This window comes from Theropithecus gelada, chromosome 15 (assembly GCF_003255815.1).
Source record: "Theropithecus gelada isolate Dixy chromosome 15, Tgel_1.0, whole genome shotgun sequence".
In the NCBI taxonomy this organism is placed as follows: domain Eukaryota; kingdom Metazoa; phylum Chordata; class Mammalia; order Primates; family Cercopithecidae; genus Theropithecus; species Theropithecus gelada.
Genome location: NC_037683.1, coordinates 85,372,099 through 85,394,552, shown reverse-complemented (window position 1 = coordinate 85,394,552; position 22,454 = coordinate 85,372,099). Strand labels below are relative to the sequence as shown.

At 40.9% G+C, this 22,454-nt stretch overlaps 2 protein-coding genes across 2 annotated transcripts in view; one reads left to right on the top strand and one right to left on the bottom strand.

Annotated features, from left to right (window-relative positions):
- Positions 1-3,048, bottom strand: part of C15H9orf85 (chromosome 15 C9orf85 homolog) — a 59,401-nt gene extending 56,353 nt beyond the window's left edge. The window contains exon 1 of the mRNA XM_025360070.1: positions 2,467-3,048. Coding sequence (XP_025215855.1) covers positions 2,467-2,568 — 102 coding nt within the window. The 5' untranslated portion in view covers positions 2,569-3,048. The remainder of the gene's footprint in view (positions 1-2,466) is intronic.
- ABHD17B (abhydrolase domain containing 17B) overlaps positions 3,042-22,454 on the top strand; it is a 51,810-nt gene continuing 32,397 nt past the window's right edge. The window contains exon 1 of the mRNA XM_025360069.1: positions 3,042-3,661. The gene's annotated coding sequence lies outside the window, so the exon portion shown is untranslated. The remainder of the gene's footprint in view (positions 3,662-22,454) is intronic.

Sequence of the window (22,454 nt, the reverse complement as noted above, 5' to 3'; positions counted from 1 at the left end):
CAGTAAAATATTTTGTGTTGTTTTTGTCAGAACCTTCAATAACAAAGTGGCCTGGTGGTCCTCCTGATTAACAAATGAGACTTTTCCATAACTTAAAAGAGAGAAAGGAATTAAAGATAAAAAGATAAAAATGGTCAATTGCAACTTAGTGACTGAACCTGAGACCCAGGAAAACATTTAGGACGAGAATGGCATAGTTATTAGACAACACCAACAAAATGCACAATGAAAAGTACAAGTAGGAGAAGCCTAGGAATAGCTACACTTTAGTTAAAACTGCTTTTTACAAAAACAGTCATGAAAAACAATCAAAAGCAAATGTTTGTGCACAACCTTACAGTAACAATACAAAAGAGGCAGACATCTATTTGGAATAGTGCAGCTTTTTATTTTTATTCTGGTGTACCTATTGATAATAGGAGCAAACTTGGGAAAGTCTTCCCAAATGTTGCTTCAGGTTTTCATTCTCAAAAACCTCTCAACCCAAGTGGGGGAAAGGAGAGCACTCAATTTAAAATATTCTTCCAGCCGGGCGCGGTGGCTCAAGCCTGTAATCCCAGCACTTTGGGAGGCTGAGACGGGCGGATCACAAGGTCAGGAGATCGAGACCATCCTGGCGAACACGGTGAAACCCCGTCTCTACTAAAAAAAATACAAAAAACTAGCCGGGCGAGGTGGCGGGCGCCTGTGGTCCCAGCTACTCGGGAGGCTGAGGCAGGAGAATGGCGTGAACCCGGGAGGCGGAGCTTGCAGTGAGCTGAGATCCGGCCACTGCACTCCAGCCTGGGCGACAGAGCCAGACTCAGTCTCAAAAAAAAAAAATAAAATAAAATAAAATATTCTTCCTTATTCTCCCTTACTGACCTGTGTTGTCCTTCACCAACATTTATAATTGGTATTTATTTATCTTTCTGCTTACTTTTTGCCCATATCACTTAGAAACTATAAGCTCCGTGAAGGCAGAGTCAGCTCTTTTGAACATAGTATACCTATGAACACAGGGCCTTGCACATGGAAGGTGCTTATTAAATATTTGTAGAATAAGCAAAGAAAGAAAGAGGAAAGGAAAAGAAAGGAGACCACAGGTTACCAAAAACAGATTACTTTGCTTTCCCAATCAATGTTGGGAAATTAATCACTTATTGAACACTTACTATGACCTAGGCCATTTATGCATATCACATAGTTTAGCCTCCCAACAATCCTGATAACTTTGTCATTTGAGACCAAAGTAAGGCTCAGATAAACTAAATATTATATAACTCACTCAAGCCACACATCTAGTAAATTTGAGCTTCATAACCTATGTGAATATTAGGTTTACCTGAGTGATGCTGGCCCCTAATACGCCCCTGTCGTCAATGATTTTCTCTCCATACAGCTATGGAGACAGGGAGAGATTCACAGCAAACAGCAAGTTAGTAGTTGTTTTTGTTTTTTGAGACGGAGTCTCGCTCTGTCGCCCAGGAGTACAGTGATGTGATCCCAGCTCACTGCAACCACCGCCTCCAGGGTTCAAGCGATTCTCCTGCCTCAGACTCCCAAGTAGCTGGGATTACCGGCGCCCGGCAAATTTTTGTATTTTTAGCAGATTCGGGGTTTCGCCATGTTGGCCAGGTTGTTCTCGAACTCCTGATCTTAGGTGATCCGCCCACCACCTCGGCCTCCCAAAGTGCTGAGATTAAAGGAGCCCGCCACCACGCCCAGCTAGTTTTTGTATTTTTAGTAGAGACGGGGTTTTGCCATGTTGGCCAGGTTGGTGTCAAACTCCTGACCTCAGGTGATCCACCCGCCTCGGTCTCCCAAAGTGCTGGGATTACAGCACTTTAAGCCACGGCGCCCAGCCTGCACATTAGTACTTACATACAACCCAAGTCCTCTGGCTATCTAGTCTGAATTTTTTCCAGTTTACAGAAGTCCTGCTAAAGATAAACAGCAAAACAAGTATTTTTACATTAACCAAATATTTTTATCTTCAAAACAATTGTTACAAAACAGAAATTTCCCACTATACTAGTGAGAACAGCCTAAGACCACTTAATCATTCACATTTCCCCTCTGGGCTTGGGGTTTTTGGGAAAAAAAAAATCGTAGCTGAATAAACTTGGTGTAAAGTTTGAGAGAGACACTCATGCCACAATCCTCGTTTCCCTCTGCTAATGTGATCCAGATGGAAACGTTGAACGATGTAACTGCCCCATTTGCACCTTAGATTTGATTAGGGTCCTGTTCACTCTGTGCAATTAGTTAAGTGTGCTGACCATCAAATATTTACCAGGAGACAACATGTCCAGGTCAAAGAAAGGGCGTGAGAATAACATTTTAGAAAGAGTTGCGCTGCAGCCAAGACTAACTCTGGGCTGCGGTCCACACTCGCCCCAGTCGACTCCTCTCATTTCCTCTCTCCCCTCTCCAGTGAACCATTCCTTCCTGGAGTCAGAGACGGTGCAACAGGCAGGTTCCTACCTTGGTCTGCACACTCTTATCGAACTTGTCATTTTTGAAGCTAAACGTATTCTGGTGCTTCTGAGGTCTGGAACGAGCCACGTTGCCTTTCTGGGAGCTCATCGCCGAAATCAAAGCCACCCCTCGCCGGGAGCAGGCAAAAGGATGAAGGGAAAACCAACGAACTACTCCCAGGAATTGACGCTTCTGTCAATGACCCGGAAGAAACTAATGCACCCTTTCCGCCCCGGCTCCGGGTCAGCCCACGTGACTCTTCTGGGAGGTCAAAGAGCATAGCTCTGCCCTCCCTGCTGTTAGGCCAGGCCACTCCATGCGGCGCAGCCCCGACCCCTCCTGCTCCGCGCAGCTTCTTTCTCAAGTCCCGCTTTCTTCGAAATGAGAATTCTCCCATTGGCCCGAATGTGGTAGTCCATCAAGGCCAAGGGGCGGGGAACCTTTGCTCCTATTGGTTCTTCTTTTCCGCAATCCCCGCCTCCTGCCGAGCGACCTCAGCCTCTCCTGGAGCCCACAGCGTCTCCGACCCTGCTGGGCGGCCTGTGATTGGTGGAAATAAGGCGAGGCTGGGCTCCGTCTCTCCCCCCGCCCGCTTGCAGGCTGGAGCCGGGGTCAGCTTTGGCACCTTCCTCCAGTCAGTGGACAACTCCTGGCTCAGTGAGGATTGTGCTCCTTCCCTCGGTTCCCCTCCAGTCTCCCTCCCGCTACCGGAGCGAGCCCCGCGCCTGGCAGGCTGAGGAGGAGCAAAGAAAGCAGGATTAAAGAGAAGGAAGACCTGGCCGGGTCTGGGTGGTGTCTGCGGTGCCAGAAAGGGAGGCGGTGGCGGCGGCGGCGGCGGCGGCTGCGACCACGGCCGCGCGGGACGTGAGGCCCGAGAGCAGCCGACGGCAGCTGCGGCCGCTCCAGCGCCCCGCACCGGGGCCGTTAGTCAGCAGAACGCGAGCTCTTGTGGAGGAGCAGGGCCGGCGCGAGGCGAGACTCGGGAGCGCGAGCGGGGCCCCTCGGGCGCCACCGTCCTTCTTCGTCCAGGCGCCGGGGGCTGCAGCCCTGGTCCCCGCTCGTCTGCCTGGCCCGTCTGCAGGCGGAGAGAGTCCGACGGCGCCCGGAGCACGGATCTCGCTTTGTGGAGCACAGCGCGTCGGCTGCGGTTCTCTCCCTACCACTTCTGCCCGGCGCTTCGGCCCGGGCCGCTCAGGTGCAGGTGCGTGCGGCCTCGGGGCTTGGGGACGCCGCAGCCCGGCTCGGGGAGGGGGCGCTAGGCCGGGAGCCGCAGCGCGGGAGGGACGAGCCCGGGCCGGCGGGGGGAGGGGAGCGGGAAGCGTCTTTGTTGTTGGCGACCGGGATCCCTCTCGGCGTAGGGGAAAGGCGGGGAAGCCACTCCTGATCGGGTCTGTGATTTTGAGAAGATTCTCTGGTGGTTGCGTGAAGGGGAGCGGTGGGACAGTCCCTGCGGTCCGTGGAGCGGCCGGAGTCAGGGAGCGGGGGAGGGAGGACCGACCGACGCTCTAAGAAGGTCTTTGGTCCTCCTTGCAGAAGAGAAGGGTTCCATTTCATTTCCTTTGCTTTTCTCTCAGTAGATGAAAAGATGGGGTCAGGTTCCCATTCCCCTCCCTGGCGCACTGAGAGATTCGCGGGTGCCTAAAAGCTTTCTCCTGAATGTCCTTATAGCTCTGTCAGGCGCGATTTTAGATTGAATCTGCACGGGGCTTGGCGATTTGTGTATTCCGGTGGGGCTGTCGTAGGGTTCTTTTTCTTTAGATGGTTGAACTTTAATCTTACCTGTTTTCGAACTCTAAGGTAGGCTTATCAGGAATCGTTTTTGAATTGGAAAATTTAAAGGTTTTGTTTGGGATTTTTTTTTAACCCCGAAACAAAGTTATATTGTACTGTGTTAGGTTGTACTGTGTGGGGTCTTTCGTAAAGGAAAGAGTGTATTTAACCTGGGGTTTTTGTTTAAAAAAAAAAAGTTCAGATCTTTGATCCTTGGTGAGATTTCTGCCAATGCCAGAAGAGAATTTTCTGTAAATGACGCTTTAATTCAGGGTGAGGTAGATTTGGTAAGCAAAAGGATGAATAACGGAATACAGAGAGGGTGACCTTTAAATTTCGCTGTTTATGAAATGTGTTCTTGCTTAATACTTTTTGTGATATATGGTGCTTGATCCACAGATGATTCATTGGAATTTTTTTATGCCTCTAATAAATCTTTGTAGATCTTGTGCCAACATATGAAACTATAATACCTCATGAGTCGGAGTAGAAAGTCAGATACATGTTGTAATAACGTTAATCTGTTTAGATTAACAGGGAAATTTACATTAAAATGAACTTTTTCCCATAGTTTCCCTACATATGTTTATAGCATGGATTTCAGTTGGGTGACATCTAATGATAGCCAGAATTTTGAAAATTCTCATGATTGCTAGTATTCTAATTTGAGACTGCCCAACTTGTTGGAAAGTTTTTATGTGGAGAATAGGGGTCGTGTTACTTAAGGAACAGCAGAGGTAAAAATCTCTGTTGTGCAGTAATTGTAATATCATTTGAAATCCAGAAGGAAATGAATGGCACCTTCACCTATATTTTGACCTCTCTTTTCTCCTACTCTATATTAATAAGGTTAATTGGCAAGGACAGGATTAGATTTTTAGCAGGCTAGGCAGTTTTAATTTTGTCCCTTAGTGTGCAGTACTCTAGTTGATGAGTAGCTTGTTTCCTTGAGTATCTTTGCCCATTTTGAAATGTTTATGAAATGACTGCTGACAAAGAATTTTCTGTTTCCTGGGACAAACAAAATCACCAAAAAACATCATGAAAAAATAATGTTTTTAGTAGCTTAATGAACACAGAAGAATTAAGCAATTAGTGTCTGTTCCAAGTTTCACTGAATTGGTCTACAACTCCGGGCATGCTATCCCACATCTGAGTCAGTTTTCTCCATCTGTAATATAGGGCTAATAAAATGTGCCACCTGCTCACTTTATAAAAAAGGGCAGTGAGAACCATATAGGCAACAGTTACTCTGGTTATGTGACCGTTGATATATGTTAAATGAGAATACTTTTTAATGCAGTGCTCTTATTTTGTTTTGATATTGTGAATTTCAGTCCTTTGATGAACAGTCAGCATAAAGATAGGGAGAATGACTGTCCCTATGCCATTATTTAAGAATTAAAATTTCTTCCATATTAAGATTGGTGTTAAGATCTTTAGAAGCAGTGATGACAAGAAAATAGAGTATATTTTATTGGTTGATTTATTTACTGGTAGATTTTACTTCTAATTTATCCAAAGTTTTGCTCTTAATTCTGAAAATTACTCCTACCCTTCCTACTGTTTAAAGTTTCTCACATACATTGCCCCATTTGCCTGTCGAGTTGGAGAGAGAAAGTGAGTTTGTGGCTTTTTTTTTTTTTTTTTTTTTTGAGACGGAGTTTTGCTCTTGTTGCCCAGGCTGGAGTGCAATGGTGTGATCTCGGCTCTCTGCAACGTCTGCTTCCTGGGTTCAAATGATTCTCCTGCCTTAGCCTCCCTAGTAGCTGGGATTATAGGCACCCGCCACCACACCCGGCTAATTTTTGTATTTTTAGTAGAGACGGGATTTCACCACGTTGGCCAGTCTGGTCTTGAACTCCTGACCTCAGGTGATCCACCCGCCTTGGCCTCCCAAAGTGCTGGGTTTACAGGTGTGAGCCACCGCACCTGGCTGGTTGTGGAATTTTCACAGATGAAATAAATAAAGCCCAGATAAATTAATTATTTCGATTGCCTAAAGCTAAGCAATTAGTAAGAAGTAGAATTGAGGCTTGAACCTGGGTCTTCTCTAGTCCTGAATCCTTTGCTTTGGAGCAGTGTTTTCCAAACACCTTTTCATGCCTAAGAGTTTTGTCCGTGAAATGAGAACTAACATAGCAATATAAATGTTGGTGCCATACAATATAATGAATATCCATGTACCCATCACCCAGTTAAACAAAACTACCAATTAAAATGAAGTGTCCGGCCGGGCTCGGTGGCTCACGCTTGTAATCCCAGTATTTTGGGAGGCCAAGGCGGGCAGATCACCTGAGGTCGGGAGTTCGAGACCAGCCTGACCAACATGAAGAAACCCCGTCTCTACTAAAAATACAAAATTAGCTGGGTGTGGTGGCACATGCCTGTAATCCCAGCTACTGGGGAGGCTGAGGCAGGAGAATTGCTAGAACCCAGGAGGCAGAAGTTGTGGTGAGCCAAGATCGCACCATTGCACTCCAGCCTGGGCAACAAGAGCAAAACTCTTTCTGAGGAAAACAAACAAACAAACAAAAAACAAAAATAATGAAGTGTCCTTGGTATGCTATATCTCTCTTAAATGCTATTCCCTTTTCCCCCCACATCTAACCAGTGACCCAAAGTTGACATGCATCCTTCCTATATCCACATGTTTATACTTAACTACGTACCTTTATCCTATGAACATTATATATATATAGTTTTATTTTGATTGTCTTAAGACTATTTAAATACAGATATCTTTCTTTAGCTTGCTTTCTTCACACAACTTGGCCAAGATTTATCTATGTTTATTCAGGTTGCTCTAGTTTATTTACTTTTACTGTTAGGTGGTATGTGCTGTGTTATATAACTATGTCAGGTTTCTTTTGATGGTCATTTTTGTTGTTTCCACTTGTTTGCTATTAAACAGTGCAATAAGGAATATTCCTGTGTATGTTAGGTATCTGTTGTGTAAGACTTCTAGGGCAGTGGTTCTTGACCCTAACTACATCCCATGTTCATAGAAAGTATTTTATATAGTTCCTTCAATACTATCCTAAAATGAACTTCATAATAATCTATATTCATACTTTAAAGAAAGCAATGGCTTTAATAAAATAAGAAAAATTTGTAATAAAGTAATGTGTGTTTCACTTTGTAAATGCTTGAGCTGAAGACTACATTCAAGATTAGCTACCAGGTGTAATGGTGGACCAGCAACATCTGAATCACTTGGGAGCTTGTTGGAAATGCAGAGCGTCAGACTTTAACCTACTGATGCAAATGCTGTTTTTTTTTGTTTGTTTGTTTTGTTTTTAAATAATGTAAGAGACAGGATCTCTGGAGTCATACAACTCACTGTAACCTCAAACTCCTGGGCTCAAGGGATCCTCCCACTTCAGCCTCCTGAGTATCTGGGACTACAGGTATACATTTTTTACAGAAACAGGGTCTTGTTATATTGCCCAGGCTGATCTTGAACTCCTGGCCTCAAGTGATCCTCCCTCCTCAGTATGCCAAAGCACTAGGACATTGGGATTACAGACATCAGCCACTGTGCCTGGCCAGATGCTGTATTTTATCAAGAGTCCCAGGTGATGTATGTACCCACTGAAATATAAGAAGCGCTGCTAAAAGAAATAGTAGTAATTAGATGCTTTGTACCAATGGGTGGTGTCTCCATCAATACAACAGCTACAGATTATGACAGGTATGTTGAGTTAGCCATTCAGCTACCAATGCTGGAACTGTCATTGGTGGAAAATGATTTTCTGAAATGACAAACTATCCTCAGAAAAGTTTAAACAGAAATAAAAGTGCAATCTTACCTCTTTACACAATGGTTGCACTCATAACAAATCTTCATCTTCATTAAAACTATACAAATAAACTTGGTATTAAATCCTCTTTAGAATTATCTGGTATTAGTGGGGTTTTTTTCCTCTTTCTGTTCCCCTCTATGAATGTCCAACAGAATATTCAAGTCATGAGGCATGGAGCAGCACTATTTATTTATTTATTTATTTATATTTTGAGACAGATTCTCACTCTGTCACCCAGGCTGGAGTGTAGTGGCATGATCACTGCCCACTGAACCCTCGACCCCCGCAAACTCAAACAATCCTCCCACCTCGGCCTCTCGAGTAGCTGGGACTACAGGCATGTGCCACCACACCCATCTAATTTTTGTAATTTTTTTGTACAGACGAGGGTTTCACCATGTTGGCCAGGCAGGTCTTGAACTGAGCTCAAGTGATCTGCCTACTGTGGCACCGCACCCCGCCCCCTGCCTCCCAAAAGTGCTGGGATTACAGGTGTGAGCCACTGCGCCCAATCTGAGCAGCACTTTCTTTGTGCAAGAAAAGTGCCTCGCATTCCTGGCCTGTGTTTAGTAGTGCCCCTCATTCAATGTAGCAGCCAAAAGCTGTCATTGAGAAAGATTGCCCTGATTTATAAATCTGGTAGTAGATTGCTAGACCACAGGTTATAAATGTCTTCAACTTTATTAGATAACTGTCAGTTTTCTCTACAAAGTACACCTTCCAGTCCATAATGCATGAGAGAGGGTCTTCTTGTTTGCATTCCAGATATTTTAGAAGGTACAAAAATATTAGTAGTAATATTTGATTAATTTTTGCCATTCTGAAGAGTATGAAATGGTACCTCAGTGTAGTTTTTATTTGCATCTTTTTAAAATGTATTCTTCGTAATAATATTGGTAGGCATTAAAAATATCTTCCAGCCTGGTCAACGTGGTGAAACCCCATCTCTACTAAAAATACCAAAAATTAACCAGGTGTAGTGGTGGGCTCCTGTAATCCCAGCTACTCAGGAGGCTGAGACAGGAGAATCGCTTGAACCCAGGAGGCAGAGGTTGCGGTGAGCCGAGGTCGTGCCACCACACTCCATCCTGGGGGACAGAACCAGATTCCATCTCAAAAAAAAAAAAAAAAATCTTCTTCCACTCTTTAGCATGCATTTTCACTTAAATACGTTGTCTTTTAATGACTAGAAGTTGTTTTAATTTTAATATCAAATGTATTACTCTTTTTAAAGCCTTCTCTATACTGGGGTTATAAAAATTCTTTCAGAGCATCTTTTAAGAGTTTTCACATTTAGATCTTAAATTCATGTTGAACTGTTTTTATATAATGAGGTGCTCATGGATCTAAATTGACTTAATAAAAATAACTGCCCTTTATTCTGAAATTAGGTAATTTTTTATGATAAGATGTTCTGATGAAATTACAGTGATAGTAATTGTTTTTAGTTCTTAACATCCCTTTGTTGCAAAATTAAAATTTGACATCTCTTTCATTCCAACTTTTCTCTTTTTTACTTTACCTGTTTTTTGAAATCCCTAAGCTTTAGCAATTACTACTTTAGTGTACTCTGATTCTTATGTTTCATCTGTGTCTCACATTTAGCCACTACAGTATCATCAAATGCGAGTAGACACTCTTAAATACTGATCATTGATCCTCATCTGCATCTTCCACATTTCAGAGTTTGCTTGACATGTCTTTTCATCACTTTTTCTTATGGCTAGGATTTTTAAAATGATACTAATGACCCTACTTTTTTTTTTTTTTAACAGAATAGAATTTCAGGCTAAATTTAAATGTTACTTGAATATAAATTTGTCTCAGATATAGGGTCAAACTTCTTTGTTTTCCTAGTAATTAAAAGTGAGAAGGATTAAACAAGTTCTTGCATACAGCTAAAGCTGAAAAACGGGAAAGGAAAATTGGGCCAGTGTCCACTGGGTACCAGTCACTATTCTGGGGATGGGAGTAGGGGAATGACATCTATGAGCAAAACAAGCAAAGATCCCTAACTTCCTGGAGCTTATCACCTACCAGAAGGCCACTGATAATATGCACAACAAATAAAATAATGTATTAGAAAGTGATAACTGCTTTGGAATAAAAGAAAACATAGAGAGGGGTAAGGTGGACCAAAGGAGTTAGTTGAACCTGTTAAATAGGGTGTTTAGGGTAGGCCTCATTGAGAAGAGGAGAATGAGCAGAGAAATGCAGTCAGTGAGAGTATTAGCAATGCAGATATTAGCAAAATACTGGAAGAGTGGACAGAATATGGTCTCTAAGTGAAACCTGTGTTCCTGGCTCTCCCCACCTTTAAGCTGTGTGAACTTGACACGCTAATTAACCTGATTTCTTGATTTCTTCATGATAACCTGAGAAAAGTATTATTAAGATTAAAAGATATAACAAGTAAAAGTGCCTACTTCCCGCCCCCCACCTTGTTCTCATAGCACTCTGTATTTTCATAGCATTTATTACGGTCTATAATTATCTGTGTCATTATTTGATAAATATTTATCTCACTCATTCTAAAACATTGATGGAAAGAACTAGTCATTGCAGTAAATCTATTTTGTTAACATACAGTCATCTGTAGACAAACCGTAAACCTTTTTTCATGTGAAAATCATCTCATGCAGATTTATTGAGAAAGTGTTTTGTACTTATAGAATGTCTTTATGCTAGAGCTTCAGATTGTATTAAGGTATTAGCCCATTAATTACCACATGTCATCTTTGTGATGAAGGTAATGGATGTGTATCATCTTGGAGTTGAAGGAACTGAGGTTGCTAATGGCATAGAGACCTAGGAAATCAGAGAATTTGGATCAAATCTGATTACATTTGATTATATTCCCTCCCTCCCTCCCTCTCTCTTTCTTTCTTTCAATAGTGTTAAAATGGACTCTCTAAAGTATAAAAGCAATAATACATAGATTATTGGAAAACCACTAGCAAACAAGCAATTAATATTTTAGTTATGACCTTACTTTCAGTTTTTTTCCCCATGAGAAGCTTCTTATAGTGTCTGAGGAGATGTTTGAATTCTATGCATGTAGCAAACACATGTACCCCATAAATAGATAAAATATTATCTATCAGTGAAAAAAAAGGATGGCAATAATTAGAGGCCTTTACACTTAAAAATACTGTATATTGATAAATACTTTTTAAAACTATGGCTTATCAGAGTATTTAAGATTTATGTTGAGGATGTAGTCACATTAAAAGGGTAGGATTTAGAAAATGCATAGCATATGCCTAATGTAGATCAGAGTGAAGAAAGGGGGTTGAAATAACTTCATTTACTTGGTGCAGCCGAGTCTGCATTCCAATCCCAAGAAACTTGAAGTAAAGCAAGTGCCTCCAGGAACAAAAATAAAAGACATTGCCAATCATGTCAAACTTGTTTGGCTTCTGAATTTAGATTTTTTTTTTTTTTTTTAGTTTGTTTTGAAAATGAAAATCCATGGAAATAATTCATATAATAAACTTTCCCCAAAAATGTCATTTGCAGATTGTGACCTAGATATTTTGTTTCTGATTACTATCCTGCCTAGTGTGGTGGTAAGTTTTCACTCTAGCTCTGTGGACCCAATCCCTAAAAGTAATGATTATTCTCTGCACATCAGTTATTAGCAAAGAAAATGTCATTTAGTAACTTGTATTGGCAAACCTACATCTGAAACACTACAAGTTACATTTTGTTCAGAGCTTTTTAACAGACGTCTTTGTTGCTTTTATTAATCAAAGAGTTAGGGGCTGATCACAGTCCGTTTACAACTAATTGGTAACAACCTGCTACAGACTTCTTTGTTCCTTCTCCAGTTCTACTGCTTCTTTTGACTAGCCTGAAAAAACAAAACAAAAAAAAAACTGAAAGGGTGGGGGTGGGGTGGAAGGTAGGGGTAATGAGAATAGCCAGAAGCAGGACTTTACATATATAAAGGGTGTTCTGATACAAACCACTAGGGTAATGGCTTTCCATTTTTCGTTAGATTCTATAAAAAAATTCATTCTGCTTCACAACCTAATTCATACATATGCACCCAGAAACCAAAATAAGTATCACTAAACAGATTATCTAAATTAATCAGCATGTGCACGGGTCAGGGGAGACTGTTTTTGCCAGAGGCTGAAAAACTAGTAAAAGTTGTTTCATTTATTTGAAGGAGGAGTGATGAGTTGGGGAAATTTTATCAACAAAGAAGGAACAATATGTGATAAGGCACAGAAGCAAAAAAGAACCTCTCTTAATGAGGAACAGCATGTTAAATAGAAAATTGAATAGGAAAATGCTCAGAAATAAGGCTAGAGACCAAGGAGGGTGGGGGAATCATGTATCGCATGCCAGAGAATTTAGACTTATTTAAGAGGGCTTGAAAGGCCCATTAGAACATTTTAAACAGGAAGGTGACATCAACTGGTGGCAGTGTAGAGCATGGATTAGAGGGGTATGAAATAGATATTAGTGAGTGATTTTATAACATTCATTGAAAAGTGGTTGAGCTAAAATGTGGCTAAGAGGTTTGCAGAGAGGTCCATAGGAAGTAGACCTTAATTAAATGAGAGGAATGAAGAGGGGGATGGGGAAAGAGTGAAATGCAGATGGAGATATTTCAGAGTCTAGAGTTTAAGGGGAGAGACCTGAAACCTTAGAGATTTAGATTTTTAGATCTAGGTAACATTGTAGTATAAAGGGTAGTTAAAGCAGTAGGTTTGGGTGAGATGAAAAGAGGAAGACAAAAGACCAATCTATAAAAATAAATAAATAGGTTAAAAAAGAGTTTGAAGAAACCATCAGAGAAACCAAGGTTGAAGGTTAATTTCAAGAAGGAGGGAAAGGACAACAATGTTAAATGCTATAAAGTGATCCTGTATAAGTTGAAGATTGAAAAATACCTGTTATACTTTGAAATTGTTAAGAGGTTGTCAGTGATGCTACAAGTTGATGAGAGAGGTTATATTACAATTCATTTTGGGCCTGACAGGGAATATTGGTAAGTGAGAAGTAAAGAGGTTTGATTCTGAAAAAAAGACTCAGGTACGGTAAGAAGAATCTAGATACAGATACATGCAAAAAAATTTGAAGCATGTGCGTGAACTCTGATGTGGAAACAGCTTCATGCTTTCAAGATACTGAAAAATGGTGAGTGAGAGAGGCTGTAACCATAGTGATGGGGGGGATAGTATCAAGATATGGTTGGAGGGGTAAGAAAAAGCCACTTGACACAAGGTGTTTAAGGACCTGTGGAAAAGTTTGATTTTTTTCTTTTTTCTTTTTTTTGAGATAGAGTCTCGCTCTGTTGCCCAGACTGAAGTGCAGTGGCACAATCTTGGCTCACTGCAACCTCAGCCTCATAAATTCAAGCGATTCTACCACATCAGCCTCCCAAGTAATCCTGGGTTTATAGGCACACCCCATTACACCTGGCTAATTTTTATATTTTTAGTAGAGACAGGATTTCACCCTTTTGGCCAGGCTGGTCTTGAACTCTTATCTGCCTCAACTTCCCGAAGTGCTGGGATTACAGGCATGAGCCACTATCCCTGACCTTGATTTTTTTACAAGTAGAGAGAGAAGACATCAAGGAGTTTTTAAGCAGGAAATCACCTTGTAGGCCATCTAGAAAAGAAATTGTGGATTAGGAGAACATATGAATGGAAGAAATTCACATTTACTCAAATATATTTCTTTGTGTTTACTCTCACATTTTGAGTTGTTCTTTCTGTTGTGTTATTCTATGTAACCCTGGTTTGTCCTTTCATTTCCTCATAGTGAGAGACTAGTACAAAAAGGATAGAAAAGGCAATCTTAATAAATTCAGAGAATTACATTTGTTCTTAATTATAATTAAAGATGACATAAATTGACTTTTCATTTGAACTGTCTTTTTTGGGATTTAGACTTTTTTTTTGTTTTTTGTTTTTTTTTTTTGAGACGGAGTCTTGCTCTGTCGCCCAGGCTGGAGTGCAATGGCACGATATCTTGGCTCACTGCAAGCTCCGCCTCCCGGATTCATGCCATTCTCCTGCCTCAGCCTCCCGAGTAGCTGGGACTACAGGCGCCCGCCACCATGCCCGGCTAATTTTTTGTGGTTTTTTTTTAGTAGAGAAGGGGTTTTGCCATGTTAGCCAGGATGGTCTCGATCTCCTGACCCCGTGATCCACCCGCCTCGGCCTCCCAAAGTGCTGGGATTACAAGCCTGAGCCACCACACCCAGCCTAGACTTTTAAGATATTAAAGTCAATGAAAATTTCTTGCGTATCTCGTACTATTCTGGCTTGTTTTTAGTAAGGCTCCTAAAGAATTTACTTTTCTTTTAGAAATGTCATTTAGAGAATTTTTAAAATATTCTCAGTATTTTTAATGGAATGTAGAATTAAAGGTTTTTTGTGTTTTTTTGTTTGTTTTTCCTGTAAGGACAAGGCAGGAAGAGAGCCATATTTAGTTGCATAAAGATAATGTTAACATAGGATATGATATCCCCAAAATAGGCAGTTTACAGAGAAGAGGGAGGATTTAGTATAATTTTGCCAGAGAAGCTCTGTGTCTCATGGTGCATTATTTTCACATTAAAATTGAAGCAGTAGGGGGCATAGAGCTCATTTAAATAGAATTATAGCCAGAACCTTCATTTTCCAACTCTTGGGCTAGTGCTCCTTCCACAATTCCTGTACTTCCTACAGATCCAAGTAATGTTATCAAAGATATATTTAACTCATCTAATAACAGGGTCCATGAGATCCCTGCCTAAAATGGTATGCAAGACCATGTAGTAACCTAATGTGCGACATTTGTAAGGGTGAGCAAACCACCCGTCTTAAATGCCTGCTTTCTTCCCTATTACAAAGAAGTATTTACACCAGAGATACCCTAGACACATAGACTACCAAATAAAAACCATAGGCTCAGCCTATGAGATTCATCTCAAATAAAGGATTTGCCTCAATGTTTTACAGACATCTTCATCTTCTGCTTTCCTCCATGCCACTCTTCCCCAGTTGCATTACTTGACATACAACTTTGGAAACATTGTTCTCTGTCAGCTTTGGCTAAAATACTTTTCAGAGCTACCCTAGGACATTTCTTGAAAAGAAAAAACGAAAACAGTATTTGCTTGTATTCTTGCTATGCGGCTCCCTTTTTTTTTTTTTTTTTTTGAGAGTCTTGCCCTGCTGCCCAGGTTGGAGTGCAGTGGCGCAATCTTGGCTCACTGCAGCCTCTGTCTTCCGGGTTCAAGCTTTTCTCATGTCTTAACCTCTTGAGTAGCTGGGATTACAGGCACGCACCACCACACCTGGCTAATTTTTGTATTTTTAGTAGAGATATGGTTTCACCATGTTGGCCACGCTTGCTCTGAAACTCCTGACCTCAGGTGATCCACCCACCTCAGACCCCCAAAGTGCTGGGACTACAGGCGTGCACCACTACTCCTCACTAATTTTTTTTTTTTTTTGGTAGAGACAGAGTTTTGCCATGTTGCCCAGGATGGTCTCAAATGCCTGAGCTCAAGTGATCCACCTGCCTCGGCCTCCCAAAGTGCTGAGATTATAGGTGGGAGCCACCACTCCCAGCCAGAGATTTGTTTTTAAATTTCTCACATATCTAAACCCGCCCTTTCCCATATGTGTTTTTTTGAGATGGAGTTTCACTTTTGTTGCCCAGGCTGGAGTGCAATGGTGCGATCTCAGCTCACCGCAACTTCCACCTCCTGGGTTCAAGCGATTCTCCTGACTCAGCCTCCTGAGTAGTTGGGATTACGGGCATGCACCACCATGGCCAGCTAATTTTTGTATTTTTTGTTTTGTTTTTAGTAGAGATGGAGTTTCGCCATATTGGTCAGACTCGTCTCGAACCCCCGACCTTAGGTAATCCACCCACCTCGGCCTCCCAAAGTGTTGGGATTACAGGCGTGAGCTACCATGCCTGGCCTCCCATGTTTTTAATTCCTTTCCACCATACACCCTATGCTTTTGTTCTTTCTCACTTTTCACATTATCCTCCAAGCCTGGAAGGTTTTCCCTCTATTTTGGGAAGTCATATCTAACTGAAGTTCTAATTCTCTTACAAAGGCTTTCCTAATTCTTGATCTCTACTGTCTTCTGATTTCTGAAAGCTTAAAATCTACTCCACATTAAGTAGCCCTTAATTTTTTATTGGATGAAAAGACCCTACAGAACATTAATTCCCAATCTGTTATATATATTGTTCTTATTTTCTTATATTAGGCATCTAGACTATTCTTTGAAATCTTTATTCCATTTCTTCTTACGCACTACTGAAAAAAATGTATGAAAAGACAAAATTTCCATATTTGAAGAAAGTGGTGAAATGTAAACTTTTTGAGGCTGGAAAACTTTTAAGCACAAGTAACAAGTGTTTGTTACACATCTAAGAGTAGTGCTATTTCTTCAAACCTTTACTTAACAGATGCATATGATTAAGGGAAACAGCTGCAGCCAGAGGAAAAGGAAGTGGTAGAGATGACAATTTGTGCAGCAAGCCAAACTGGGCGGACAAACTGAAGGCCACATTAGTAAGGATTGACTGACATGTTACAACATCTAGGTAAAGAGAGTTAAAGAGTATTGCATTTATATTGAGACTACGTAAATGTTATAATTCCCTCATATCACTACTAAAAACGTATTAGATACAGTATATGGAAAAGGGATCGATAGTTAAATGAGGAATATAAATTCCTTTGGGAAATAAATTATTTGCAAGATGGCTTCATTTTATTTTCATTTTTTATATTTTTTGAGACAGGGTCTTCCTCTGTTGCCCAGGCTGGAGTGCAGTGGCATGATCATGGCTCACCGTAGTCTCGACTCCTGTGCTCAGGCAATCTTCCCACCTCAGACTCCTGAGTAGCTGGGGCCACAGGCGTGTGCCACCACACCCATCTAATTTTTATTTTTTGTACATGATGTTGCCCAAGTTGGTCTTGAACTCCTGGGCTCAAGTGATCCTCCCACTTTGGCCTCCCAAAGTGCTGGGCTGAGCCACTGAGCGTGGCCTGCAGAATGACTTTATATCTTATGTAGAGCAAGGTTACAAGAAATTTAACGATATGGAGTGGTTGAAACCCTCTAAGCCAACTGTTATTAATTAGTTTTATAGGTTGTTCTTGGAGCTGCCACTTCTATAACTTCTTGGGTTAATCTTTAAGTAAAAAGGGGACAGATCGATTTATTAGCCATTAGTTGGCACCTAAAATTCTTTCTAGTTATAAATTCATGTGTCTCCCATGAGAGACCTAAACATTTTCTTATTGTTCTGTACTTCCTTTTGGGCACCCACCACTGAACATCTTAACCCTTATTCTAAGGGGTTTTGCATATAATCAGCCCCAGGCCTGCTAGAAGAGAGAGATGACATTTCCTAACCAAGTTCAGCTTCTTCAGCTCAGAAAAAAGGATCTTTTTTATAACAACATGAAAACCTATACAGGGGTTTAATCAATTTTCTCCATGTCCATTTATCCAATTTTCCCTTTTAATTCTGTCATTTGTCTTTGAAAAGGTGAGGAGAGGGACACTCCTATGTCTTTAAGAAGGGGTGTGTGTGTGTGTGTGTGTGTGTGCGCGCGCGCGCGCGCGCATTGGTAGAAGATAGAACTATGTATGTATAGACCCCTGTTTATTTGGTTGACTCTGTAATAACCATCAGAGGACTTTTTAAACAGAGTTTCCACTAGGAAAAGCTGAAGCCTTATGCTACAAATCTGGCATCTTTTTTATTCGCAGGCTGAAATTCTAACCCTCCTCCTTCGTCAGAATCTCTTAGTTACCAAGAACTCAAGATATTTTTTAGAAGTTTGATATCTTGACCAAGTTCTCTTGAACCCCCACTGGATAGGTGACAGAACTAGGGATATTTCTTAATGCCCATATGTAGACATATTTTCAGGGCAAGAATAAGAAGTCTGCTACTACATTTGTAGTCTGCAATTTTATGCAATTCTAAAAGGTAAAAAAAGAAATTGAGGTCGGGAGTACAATGCAGAAATTCTTCTCTACAGCTGAGAATGTTAATCATATAGAAGTGAAGTTGGGGACAGAATGAGCATTCACTGAATCAAGATATGAGTAGATTAAGATTCAACTTGGTTTATTTTGTAACAGAAATGTCTTACACAGCACTGGAAATATCCATCTTAACCACAGATTAGATAGATGCAGAAAGGAAGGGTTCTTTTAGCTTTCTAAATAGAAATTAAGATATTATAGCTGTTCTAGATTGGGTGAGTGGTAAAGCTTGAGAAGCTTAAAATGAAAATGTAATATACCTTAACCTTCAGAATTTTGAGAAAGTAGTTTTCAAGTCAGTCTGTTATTAAATGTTTTGGACCTTTTGTCCCAAAATTTTGCATGTAGTTTCAGGAGTTTTCCATGAACCACAGACTCTTAATAGTCCTGTTGCAAGGTAATTTTTAGGTTTGACCTCAAGCTGTTGGCACATTAAGTGATTTTGCATGGAATGGATTAAATAGTACCTAGCTCCAAGCCATCCAAATAAGGGTTTGTCCAAAGTCAGGTCTGAGAGCAATATACAGTATAATGTTATTCTGAGACATTGACATTTTCTGGTACAAGATATTAATAAGAAAGTTCATTAAGTATTAGGACATTGACAGATTGGTGTTATAGAGGTTGAAGAGCTTGATGCATTCTTCAAATTGCAGACTTTACAAAGTAAGGTAACGTAGTACTTCTCAACTGGAAAAATCTATACTGGGTGATGGCCTCCGTTTTCCATACTGGTATTCTACAGAAGGCAGAAGAATCTTGAGAGTAAGTTGCAGAGACATAATTCAGCCTGAAACACAATTATATACTCTCTTTGGCCAGGACATAGGCTTTAGGCAAGTAAGTACTGGTCTAGTCAAATTCCTTAAGAAGTTATAACTTCTTGGCTTCCAGGTCTAAGAACACTTCCTGATGACAAAGCTCTGAAATCCATAAATACATTGGTGACATTATAGGGAGAGAGAGGATAGAACTTCCCGTAGTAGATTATCAGGGATTGATGATTTCTAATTAAACAGCCGCAGTAGTCACTAGAAAATACATGCTGCTTCTCAAGATTTCTCTCAGACCTCCTCTAGGGCAGATTTCCTATGTAACATATTTATGCACTTGTCCACTCACTACCACTCATTAATGATGAGTTTTGGTCTCACTGTAATGTGCCCATTGAATGAACACAAGGTCTATAAAACTTCCCAGTGCTCAGGAGTCTACCATGTCCATGGCTCCTAGTTATTCCAAGAGAAGCTATTCTCAGGAAGATGAAAAGTCTAAAATGAAACATAAAAGGGGGATGGACTTGGACCCAGCTAGTTAGAATGGAGGCATTTTAGGTGGCCCATCCTTGTTTATGGCCTGTTACCCTGAAATACAAGCAGAATTGTAATTATGCTTCATTTCAGTAAGCATGTACATTGACTTCAGATCCTCTTCAGTTACAAGCCACACAGGGTCAGTGCATCTGTAGTGGTTCCCAGGCTAGTGACTCATCTGTGCTCTAACCAAGGTATACTAGACAGCCAGTTTACTTGGCTCTCTGTCTAGTGCATTATTCTGTTTTCCCCCGACCCTACGCAAGTAGAAGCCTGGATTTAATGTAGGGGTGAGGTCTGTGATTTATGTGTCTCAGAGAATGGAGCTGGGGGGTGATTTGAAAGTCAAGTGAACCATGTAGCCAAGCCCCCAAAATTGAAGGGAAAATCTAGTCAGGAAGCAACAGGACAGAGATTACTCAAGATTTCATTTGTTCCCAGATTAGTTTCTAGATGCAGTGCCATCAGCATCCCAACACAGTCTCACCTATATTAATTAACATAGCAAAGTTAATCCAATGATAAATCCCCATGGGTTGGTTGTGTAGGTGTTACGCAAACTGATGCTGTTTTTGAGAGCAGTTTTGGTGGTCACTTCAGATACTATTTTTTATATATGATGCTTCAATATTAGCATATGTCCAAAGACTTCCTGGAATCTTCACAAATTTTGTGACTACTGTAATACATCAGGTTTTTTCTTTAAAATTACATCTCAGAATCTTAAGAATTAAACAAAAGCTGTGAATTTATCATGTTAGTCCAGGTTTTGCTTACTTCTTTTTTATCATCTAATAGCCAAGGCCACTTCCTTCCTCTTTTCCCAAATACATCTCACATATTCTGAGCAACTGTCCCACCTTCATTTTTTAATCTAATATTGATAAATTTTTTTGCATATGAAATGGGAGGGCCATTTATCCTTACTTTTCATTTTCTACTGGGCTCATTGTACCCTCTTTCCATTTTCACATTGTAGCAAAACATTTCATTCCCGCATATTAATCTAACTCAGTAATTAAAAGTATGGAAGCCAGGCACAGCAGCTCTTGCCTGTAATCCCAGCACTTTGAGAAGCTGAAGTGTAAGGATTGCTTGAGGCCAGGGGTTCAAAACCAGCCAGGTCAACATAGCTGAGACCCCATCTTAAAAAATAAAGCATTGACACTGCACTCAAACTGCTGAATATGAAACCTGGCTTTACCATTACCATTTACTAACATTGTGGTCTTGCATAAGTTAAACTTATCTCTGTTTCTGTTTCCTCATCTGTAAATGGGGTGGGAGGAGGGAGGAAAAAATAATATCTATCTCATAGGATTGTTTAAGTACTTGGAGCAAGACCTAGTAAGTGCTGCATAAATATGTTTTGGTAAATTAACACTAATCTGGCTTTTCTAACCTAGCAAAGTTTTAAACCTGAAAGTTTGGATTTGTCAGTCAATAATAATACTGTTTGATTTGTTTTGACAAAATTCACCTCAGCCAGCAGTGGCTTTTGATTGATTTCTGTGTGACAGCCATTGCTAGGTGTAGGTATGCTTGAATTTAAGTACATGCAATGGGGGAGGGGTGTGTTATATGGTTCAAAACTAATAAGGACAAACATGACCTTATAGTTTGTCACCTAGACTAGTAGTGCCATAGTGTGATCATAGCTTATTGCAGCTTCAAATTTCTGGGCTCAAGTATTCTCCTACCTCAGCCACCCAAGTAGCTGGGATTATAATAGGCGTGAGCCACCACACCTGGCTAAAATGAACATTTTTAAGCCCAAGAAGTCTAGTTCCTTTTGAAATAAGACTTTCTGGGCCCTTTGTATACATTTCCATGCTTTTAAAAGGTAGCTTTTAATAATATGTACAGACTACAATTTAATTTTTTAGTAATAATGCCCCAAGTACTAAAGATAAAACTTCTAAAAAGTTTGATAGTCAGGCGTCGTGGCGGGCACCTGTAATTCCAGCTACTTGGGAGGCTGAGGCAGAGCCTACCTGAACCTGGGAGGCAGAGGTTGCAGTGAACCCAAATGGTGCCACTGCACTCCAGCCTGGGCAACAGACTGAGACACCGTCTTTAAAAAATCTAAAAAATTTGAAAATTAATGTATTTATTACCTTAATCCAGTTTTATGTGTATATACAAATTGGTTATAGTATCTATTTTGTTACTAACTGATAAATAAGAAATAAGTCAAACATCAGTAGATGAAAGGACAAGCAAAATACACACTATATTGTGAAATATATATTTGATCTTCATTCTTTTGTTGTGTCATACAACTCTCCTACAATCCTTAGAATCTCCAAAATGAAATTTTTTTTTTCTTTTTTTTTAAGACGGAGTCTCGCTCTGTCTCCCAGGCTGAAGTGCAATGGTGCGATCTTGGCTCACTGCAAGCACCACCTCCCGGGTTCACGCAATTTTTCTGCTTTAGCCTCCCGAGTAGCTGGGACTACAGGTACCCGCCACTATGCCCGGCTAATTTTTTTTGTATTTTCAGTAGAGACGGGGTTTCACTGTGTTAGCCAGGATGGTCTCGATCTCCTGACCTTGTGATCCACCCGCCTCCGCCTCCCAAAGTGCTGGCATTAGAGGTGTGAGCCACTGCGCCTGGCCAGTGAAGTATCTTTGTATGCTAATACGTTGACTGAAAGCCATGCACCTCTAGGTAGCTATTGGATGGGTGTTAGTTACCCAGAAACACCCAGGCAGGATTAGAGGGTTGGGACTTTCACTCCTGCCTATTAATCTCTGGGGAGAAGAGAGGGTGTGAAGGTTAAGTTGATACAGTGGCCAGTGATTTAATCAATCATTGCCTACTTAACAATCCAGAAGGACTAGGTTCAGAAAGCTTCCAGATGACTGAGCACGTGGAGGGTGACATCCCCTTCCTACATGCCTTGCCCTGTACATCTCTTCAACTGTATCCTTTGTAATATCCTTTATAATAAACTGGTAAGTAAATGTGTCTGCCTGAGTTCTGTGAGTCACTCTAACACATTAATCGAACTGGAGTAAGAGGTTGTGGGAACCCCAGTTTAGCCAGTTAGTCAGAAGCATAGGTA